Source organism: Pteropus medius, unplaced genomic scaffold (genome assembly GCF_902729225.1).
Source record: "Pteropus medius unplaced genomic scaffold, Ma_sr-lr_union100, whole genome shotgun sequence".
Lineage (NCBI taxonomy): Eukaryota > Metazoa > Chordata > Mammalia > Chiroptera > Pteropodidae > Pteropus > Pteropus medius.
Genome location: NW_024350923.1, coordinates 1,165,844 through 1,174,324, shown reverse-complemented (window position 1 = coordinate 1,174,324; position 8,481 = coordinate 1,165,844). Strand labels below are relative to the sequence as shown.

Here is an 8,481-nt window from a genome sequence, read left to right as displayed (position 1 = left end):
GTCGCCCTCAAGTTCCACATAGAGAATTTCTCCTGAGTCACTCAGAAAACTACCTCCCCAGGAGCCACCTGGGATCCCCGCAACCCGCTGACCAAGATGCTGGGTCCCCCACATTCTGGACGGGGATCCTCCGTCGCCCAATTGCATGGAGCGGTTTCCCCTGATCCCCCAAAGCTGGGCTCTATTTTTCTGGAGTCTCGAATTTAGTGGTTAATCACAGTCCCACATCACAGGGCCTCCCCTGGGCCCCCTACTTGAGGACACTCGTTCTCTCGGCCTGCAGATCAGACAGAGCCCCTACTCGTCCCTGATTTCTGGCATTGTCCTTGGGCCGCCAGCCGCCCTCCGCAGCCCCCAGTCCCGCGCAGGGCAGGCCCTGATCTCGGGCCTCTCTGTATCTCCCACGAAAGTCCCGGAGCCCCTCGGCTTTGCAGAATTTCTGCGTCCCCAAGCACACTTGGCCCGACTACGTGTCCGCCAGGACGTCGGCAGACCTTCTCCCGCGTCCAGGAAAACGACTGGGCATTGCCCCCAGTTTCCCCCAAATTTGGGCATTGTCCCCGGGTCTTCCAACGGACTGGGCGTTGCCCCCGGACATTGGGGACTGACGGCCTTCGGGGTCTCGCTCACCTTCAGCGCTGTCCACCGCCGGCCGCAGAGCTGTCTCCTGCCTCGGCTCCTAGCGCGCCCGCGGACACAGCCTCCAGCCTCGCGGTGAGCTCCCCGCCGCCTCCACGCCGCAGCGCGGCTCCTGCCCGAACCCGTCGCCGTCTCGCCCGGGCTGGCGCTCGCCTCCGGCAGCCGCCGGGGACACAGGCGCGGAGCGCGGGAACCCGCTGCGGGCTTGCTGCTCTGGGCGGTCGTGCTCCTTGGGACCCGGCGCTCCGAAACCGGCGCCGCTTTCGTCTGCTTTGCAAAGATCGTAACTGCGGGGAAAGCGCCTTGGCGGCCCCAAAGCGGGGCGGCCAGGGCGCCGGGTCGGAGGGACGCCGAAGCGAGGCGCACCGCGCTCGCGCGGCACTGCGCGGCGCCTCCAGCCCGCGGGGCACAGGACTCCGGGAGGCGCGCGCGGAGCGCGGGCGAGGTGATTGACGGCGGAGCGAGGGGGCGAGCACCGCGCAGGCTTCCGCCGCTTGGAGAGGCGCGGGCGGCCGGGGGTCCGGGGAGCGGGCGGCCGCTGGGGCCTATGCGTGGTTTTGAGTTAGTAAAAGCCACTTCTTACATCGTCCAAACTCTCCAGGAGATGGTTTCCCCAGACCCCCAAATTATCGTGGTGGCCCCCGGGGCCGAACCCGAATCTACGCTAGCTTAGTCTAGCGCCCTGAGGGTGGAGAAACCATTATCCGGATTTTTGGGGTGGGCCCCCGAGGCCAGCTGCTTAGACGCGCTCCGGGGCGCTGGGTCATGCACGTAGGATTTGCGTGGGGTTCCCGCCCTGCTCCTCTCCCCGGCGGGCGCAGCCTCGGCAGGCCCCCTGCCTGGGCCACATTCGAGTCGGGTCCCCACGATCGCACCTGGCGGCCGCCGTGGCTACTACCTGGCTCCCGCGCCGTACTGGGGGACGCTCGGGCTGGGGCTGCGGCACGAGGCGCCGCGCCTGCTCGGGCAGGTGGAGGCTGCGCGCTCTGCGCGCGCCCAGAGACTCCCCCCTTCCCCACACTTCCCAGCGGGACTTGAGGACCCCCGGCCCACGCCGAGACACCTGCGCCCTAAGTGCGACAGGGCGCCCCCGCCGCGTGTCGGGAAGCGGCGTTCCCTGCCACCGCTAGGGCCCGGGACAGCGCTCTGCGACCCCCGCGCTGGAGCGCAGGGATCCCCGGAACCTGAGGTGGGGTCCCCAAACACTTTACAATGGCGATTTGGGATTTCTCGCACACTCTGCCTTCCCTGCCCCCAATCCAATCTCGCCCCCGCGCACCCCACGGCCCCCCCACACCACCGCCTCCCGGGGCCCCGGGGCCCCGAAGCCCGCGCCCCCCTCCCCCTGGCTCGAGTTGCGGGGGCGGTCCGGGGGCGGGGCGAGGGCCCGGCGGGCGCCCATTGGCGCGGGCTCAAGGCCAGAGGGGCCCGCGCGGGCGCCGCGCCGCGGGGTGGCGCGGCTATAAGAGCCGGGCGTTGGCGCCCGGAGTTCGCCTGCTCTCCGGCGGAGCTGCGTGAGGCCAGGCCGGCCCCCGGCCCCCCCTTCCGGCCGCCCCCGCCTCCTGGCCCACGCCCGCCCGCGCTCGGCCCGCCAGCGCCTCCACCGGGCTGGCGGCCCCGCGTCGACGCCGTCCGCAACGCTGCTGACTCCCGTCTCGGGCGCCGTCGGCGGGGTCGCGCTCCGCCGGGCCTGCGGATTCCCCGCCGCCTCCTCTTCTATCTACCTCAACGCCCGTCCTATTGTCGAGGGGAGGCAGTGGTTTCTCAGAGGGTAGATTGAGCCTGTGAGCTGAGTGTAAGAGCCATTTCTCCCTGTTGCTCCTGTTTCAGTTCTCCCTTGGGTAGCCTGGTTGCGCCTCACTGTCGTTGCCTGAGTTGTTCCAGTGTTGCTACTCACTGTTCTCTGAGGTCTGCTCCAGGATGGCTGAGGGCTCTGTCGGCTCCAAACTGAGTTGGGTGCTCACGGCCTGGGTGACGCCTCCCACGCCTCAGCTGTCCCTCGACCCCTGACGTTGCTGCCCCTTCTCCTCTGCTTGTTCTCCGGCCTTCTGGTTCTGGTCTCTGCTCTCTAGCCTTCCTTCGTGAGCGAGCGATAGCCGATCTGAGGCGAGCGATAGTTTAGCGATGAGCGGATTTTGCGCCGGAGACGAGCCCGATTGAGCCTTTCGAATATCTGCGCCCTGCTCCCCGTCGCACATTCGGCCCCCGCGACCCGGCCAGAGCGGCGCTGGCAGAGGAGTGCCCGGCAGGAGGGCCAACGCCCGCTGTTCGGTTTGCGATACGCAGCAGGGAGGTGGGCGGCGGCTGTGCCGGCTTCCAGGTAAGCGCGGCGGGGCCCGCGGGGCTGGCGGGCAGCGGGAGGTTGGGCCGCGTCCGGGGTGGCGGGGGGCTGTGGGTCCGGTTCCCCGTTGCAAAGCCCGAGCTCTCCGTCCTCTGCGCCGTGGAGGGGGTGGGGTAGGGGCTTCAAACGCCGAGAGAGGCGTGAGCTGTTCGCAGAGAGGCGACCCCTGGTCGGTTTTCGGGGCGGGGCGGCGGTGGGAGACTTGTTGCCGAAAGTTTGCGATTTGTGCCGTTTGGGGCGGGGCCGTCCCCCAAGGGTGCTGGGTAATGAGAAGGGGCGCAAATCTCAGAAACCCACCCTGGTATGTTGACTCCGTGCCAGCGAGACCGAGAGAGGAAAACTGGGTGGGCGGGGCCAGGATGGAGCGAGGGGGGCCGAGTTGGCAACAGAGTCATGCCAGACGCCACATTTGCAGTATCCCCCCCCCGCCCCCCCGCCCCCGGCTCCCCTTTCCCTGTCCCGAACGTTTCCAAGCGGGATTCTGGGGAGAGGGGCTGCTCCGCGCGCAGAAAGGCAGGGAGCGTGCGGCTCAGGGGAGGGTGTCCGCCCCTCGCTCCGTGGCGGACACGTCTGCACACAGGCTGGCAGCCCTCCCCGCCCCCAATGCACTGTGCTGACTTGCCAAGTAGAGTGAGCCCCCCGCCCTCTTTTCCCCTCCCCCCTGTGGTACTCTGCTTAGGGACGGTCCAGAGCTAGCTGTTGGGGGTGCAGGAGAGAAGGGACTGGCTGGAAGCAGGGAGGGGGCGGGAGCAAAGGGACGGGGGGAGTGGTCAGCCCGGAGAGGGGTGGGGGTAGGGTGGAGCCGGGACTGGGAGGAGCCCGCTCAGACATAAAAGCTGAGGCACTGACCAGCTTGGGGACCGGACTTTAGCTTCTCCTGTGAGGCAGTCTTCCAGCCTTGTCTGCTTCTTCCAGCCCCAGGAACCTCCTGTCCAGCTGCAGGTAACCAGAGCTGCTGGGCGAGCACCCCAGTGCGCTGCCGCTCCGGCCGCCGACCACCTCGGCCTCGGCCCCCGCGGCTGCGCCTGGCCCCTGCCTCTGGCACAGCCCCTGCGCCCTCTCTGCCTCTGCCCCGCTGGGGCTGTCTTGCTCACCTGCACATCTGCGTGCCTCTCGGCCAGGCTTGCGTTCCCTGCTGGTGCCCTGGACTGGACCCCACACTGGATGGAGCTGCCGCTCGGCGGGTGCCGAGCCACTCGCTGGCCACATTTGTTCTTAGAATTTGGAAAGGGCTGGCCGTGGAGGCAGCAGGGAGCGCAGCCGGGGCCATTCCAGAGCAGCAGGAGGTGAGCGAGGTGGCACTTCAGGTCCTTCCGTGCAGCCGGCCACCGCTCTTTAGCGAGCTTCAGCAGGAGTGTGCTCCCTTATGCCCTCACCGTCCCGACTCGTGGCTTCGAAACTCTCCCGGCCAGCGAGCAGCAGCCGGGCTCCAGACTGGGAGGGCCCCGGCTGCTCGCCGCCCCTCTGCCCACTGGGTGCGGAGCCTGGGAGGGGCAGCCCACCCTGCCTTTGCTCGGGTAGCCTCGGGCTGCCACTGGCTTCAGAGGCCCCGGGCCATGACTGTGCCCCCAAAAGGGGCTCTCTCCTGTAGAGGGCAGGCTGGGGCTGCCTGCTTGGGGGCGGGGCTTCCTAGTGGAGGCAGGGCAGCTCGCCGCGTCTAAAGAGAAACTGAGGTTCCCTCCCAAGCCCCCCACTCCTTGCTCCAGGGCTGTTCGGGGGTGTGTCCTAAGGACACTCCCCTCCTTCCGAATTGGGCGCCGAAGGACATGGCGTCCGGCCTCCAGGTGGCCTCGCCTTCTTCTCTCCAGCTGCTGCCCCGGGTGCAGTTTGGTACCCCAAACTGGGAGAGGGCCTCATGGTCCCCGAGGGGCTTCGAAGTCCCCGGCCCTGGGTGTCGTGATACCAGGCTTGGAGAGGAGGCTTTCGGCTCTTCCGCTGGTGTTGGCCCCCCGGGGCGGGCTGGAGCTGGGGCACTGGGAGGTTGAGGAGCATGAGGTCCCCGGGTGTGGGCAGCACCCTCGTTCACCACTGGATCCTGAACTGTGCTCAGCCACAGACGGAGGGGGAAGGGGGAGCGGGGGAAGGGGGAGGCAGTGTGGCCGGCCCAGCAGGACCCCTGCTGTTTGGAGAGGAGGGGTCGGTCTCCTGGGTTACTCACTCTCCGTGGTGGGGTGGGGCTGTCTGCCATCCTGGCTGGCAGTGGGAGACCCAAGGAGTGGCCACTGCCCTGTGCTGGCCCCACCCTCATGACATCATAGGATGGAGGCCAGGTCCGGTGTCCAACACTGAGCCCCCGCGATAATGGCAATGGGGACGGGCGGCCCTCGGAGCCAGTCAGAGGTGTGCTTCCCACCGGGGCCCCGCCCGCCTCCGCGGTTAAGACGCAGTGGGTGTTTGTCAGTCAGAGCGGTACCACTGCGGGGGAAATCCCTCATTTACAGCCGTGACGGAACTCTAAGTCTGGACGTGGCTGGGCTGGTGTCCCCAGAGGAAGCTGGCCCGGCCCCTTTGCCGGCCTCGCCTCTTGGGGAGCCCCCTGGCTGGCGGGGTGGGTGGGGCTCACTGCCTCCTCTCGGCCCCCAGACCCTAATGGAGCTCCCGATGCCGAAGTCGGTGCTGGTGGCGCTCGCCTTCTTGGCCTTGGCCTCGTGCTGCTTTGCTGCTTACCGCCCCAGTGAGACCCTGTGCGGCGGGGAGCTGGTGGACACCCTCCAGTTCGTCTGTGGGGACCGCGGCTTCTACTTCAGTAAGTAACTCGGCCGGGGCGGAGGGGCCCGGGGGAGGGGCGCACACAGCAGATGCTCAATAAATGCCAGAGTCCGCCTTCCCGTGGGCCCGGGTGGAGGGAGGGCTTGCCAAGGTGGGTGACCCCCGGCTCCCGCCTCACGGTTGGGACCCCGCAGTTCGTCTTCACGGGGCACCTGCAGGGTGCCTAGGTGGCACTCACGCCCCCTGGTTCTACAACGTGGCTTGAGGACAGACGACTGTGGTCTTCACCTGGGGCCAGACTTAGCAGGCGGGTGGGGCGGGGCTTCCAGATGGGACGAGCCGGGCCTGAGCAGAGGCAGCCTCTCCCTGACCTGCCCACGGGTGGGGCCGTGGGCACCGAGTCTCTTGGGTCCCTTGACATTTTAACAATGGGCACGCGTTCATGGGCGATCGGATTTAAAACTCAATCAAACGGATGACAAAGCAGTGGGAATAAAAACACGTGTTGCTCGCCGGTGTGAGTGTGTGTTCCCTACATGCTCAGGGCACTTAGCTCCACATGGGGGTGCAAGGGAAGACTCGAGCCCCCAGGGTGGGGTGTTCTGGGGTCTGCACCTGTGGGGCGGGCCACGGCGTGGGCGCCCAGCTGCTGGCCTGAGCTTCGGCTGCTGTCCTGCTTCTGTCCTGGGGCTCCCCCCGCCCCTGCGCCCTGGGCAGCAGGGCGGAACCCCTAGTTGGAGGTGACTGCTCCCTGCTCCCACCTCCCAGCCAGCTGGGCCTCAGCTTCCTTACCCGTAGAGTGGGGCAGGAACTGGGGCGCGGGCCCCGCCTGACCTGAGGGTGGGGAGAGGAGAGAGTGCTCCCTCTGGGCTCAGCCGCCATTCCTGGGGGGTGCCGGGCTGGGGAGGGCAAGTCGGCTGTGAAGGCCACACCTGGCCCCGGCCCTCCCCGTGGCCCACAGACGTCAGTCTTGGCATTTCAGAGCTTCTCTTGGAAAAGTGTTCCTGCTCCTCGGGCTTCTGAAGCCCCTGCCCGCCCGGCCTGCCCTGTGCCCCCTCTCCCGTGCCTCCTTCGGGGGCAGGAAGTGGCACTGTAGGGTCTGGCGCCAGCTGGCCCGAGCCCCCACCCTCAGGACCCCATGGCAGAGCCCCTTCCTAGGGGCTCCTCTCCCTCCCCCACAGTGGCGCCTGCCCTTGGCACCCCGGGATGAAGCGCTGGTGCTTCCCCTCTGGCCAGGACGAGCCGCGTGGAGCCGAGGGGGAGGGCGGGAGGGCAGGAGGGCGTGGTTTGTGCAGGTCCTCACTCCTCCCCTCCCGTCTTCTTCTTCCTCCTCCCATCCCCGCCTGGCGGCTCCTGCTCAGCTCAGGGTGGCACCGTGTCCCAGCCTGGCCTCGGGACAGGACCCACGCTTTGCAAAGGGCTCTGGGTCTGGGGACCCGGAGGCCGTGCTCACGTCCAGTGTGAGGGGGCCGGCACCGAGAAGCGGCGGGGGGGGGGTGCCACCCCCTCTCCCTCCTCTGCTCCCGGGCACCCCTGCGGGGGCCCTCGCCTTCCTCCGCCCTGTGCCGCCAGGCCGGGGGGCCCTGGCGGCGTGGGGAGGCGCATCCCCGGCGGTGCCCAGTGCTAAGGGACCCTCTCCCCCTCCCGCGGGGCTTCCAGGCAGGCCAGCCAGCCGCGCGAACCGCCGCAGCCGGGGCATCGTGGAAGAGTGTTGCTTCCGCAGCTGCGACCTGGCCCTTCTGGAGACCTACTGCGCCGCCCCCGCCAAGTCCGAGAGGGACGTGTCGACCTCTCCGACCGTGCTTCCGGTAAGACGAGGGCCAGCGGGGGCGCGGGGCCCCTCCCTCCCCTGGGAGCCCCTTAGGACCATCACCTCTGAGCCAGGGGACAGGGTGCAGCCAGCTCCTTAGCCGGGAGTACAGCTCAAGAGCAAGTCACAAGTTCGCCTTGTGTCCCCCGCCGGGGATCTTGGCCAGAAGCTGGGCGCGCTGTGGGTCTGTAGCCTGGCAGGATGACAGGTGTAGGTGCGCAGGCCGGCGGGGGGCTGGAGCGGGGAGCTGGGCGCCCCTTGACTAGCCCTCCCCTCCCAGGACAACTTCCCCAGATACCCCGTGGGCAAGTTCTTCCAATATGACAGCTGGATGCAGTCCGCCCAACGCCTGCGCAGAGGCCTGCCTGCCCTCCTCCGAGTCCGCCGGGGCCGCATGCTTGCTCGGGAGCTGGAAGCCTTCAGAGAGGCCACGCGTCACCGGCCCCTGATGGCTCTGTCCACCGACGACCCCGCCGCGCACGACTCCACTGCCCACGGGGGTGCCTCCCCAGAGGGTCCCAACAATCGGAAGTGAGCCAGACCGTGGTCGTAATTCTGCCCAGGGCCCCATCCTCCTCGTGCTCCCCTGACCAGCGGCCTTTCCACCAGGTCCCGCTCTGAAACCACTCTGCGCCGTCCTCCCCAGGGCCCCCCAGCCCGCCCCCGCGCCCCAGCCTCCCCAAGTCAGGCTGCTCTCCCTCGCCCTTCCACCGGCTGAGGGAACCCCAGCAGTCAAAATGGACACACCGACACTTGACTCTCCTGCAATTATCCCCCTCCAAAAGAACCTCCTCCAAATTATTCCTCCAATCTTACTTTTTCTTTTATTCTTTTAATTATGGAGTTTGTTATTTATGGGAATATTCTATTGTCTTTTATTTGTTCGCATTGTCTCATTTATTACATATTTATTCTTTGGGGTTGTTCTCTAATTTGTCTCATTCTTTCTATTGAGCTCCCTAATGAGTAATTTACTATTTCA

The 8,481-nt window shown here is 67.4% G+C and overlaps 1 protein-coding gene across 6 annotated transcripts in view; it reads left to right on the top strand.

Moving 5' to 3' along the window:
- Positions 1-8,224, top strand: part of IGF2 (insulin like growth factor 2) — a 16,486-nt gene extending 8,262 nt beyond the window's left edge. Inside the window, exons 1-4 of one of the 6 annotated variants that reach the window (XM_039840367.1) lie at positions 690-714; positions 5,564-5,726; positions 7,340-7,497; positions 7,780-8,224. In XM_039840367.1, the coding sequence (XP_039696301.1) occupies positions 5,570-5,726; positions 7,340-7,497; positions 7,780-8,034 (570 nt within the window). In that variant the 5' untranslated portion in view covers positions 690-714; positions 5,564-5,569 and the 3' untranslated portion in view covers positions 8,035-8,224. Of the gene's footprint in view, positions 1-689; positions 715-2,830; positions 2,960-3,802; positions 3,923-5,563; positions 5,727-7,339; positions 7,498-7,779 lie in introns of those variants that run through there. The other 5 variants (XM_039840369.1, XM_039840365.1, XM_039840368.1 and 2 more) reach the window with 5 other exon arrangements.
- The last annotated feature ends 257 nt before the right edge of the window (positions 8,225-8,481 follow it).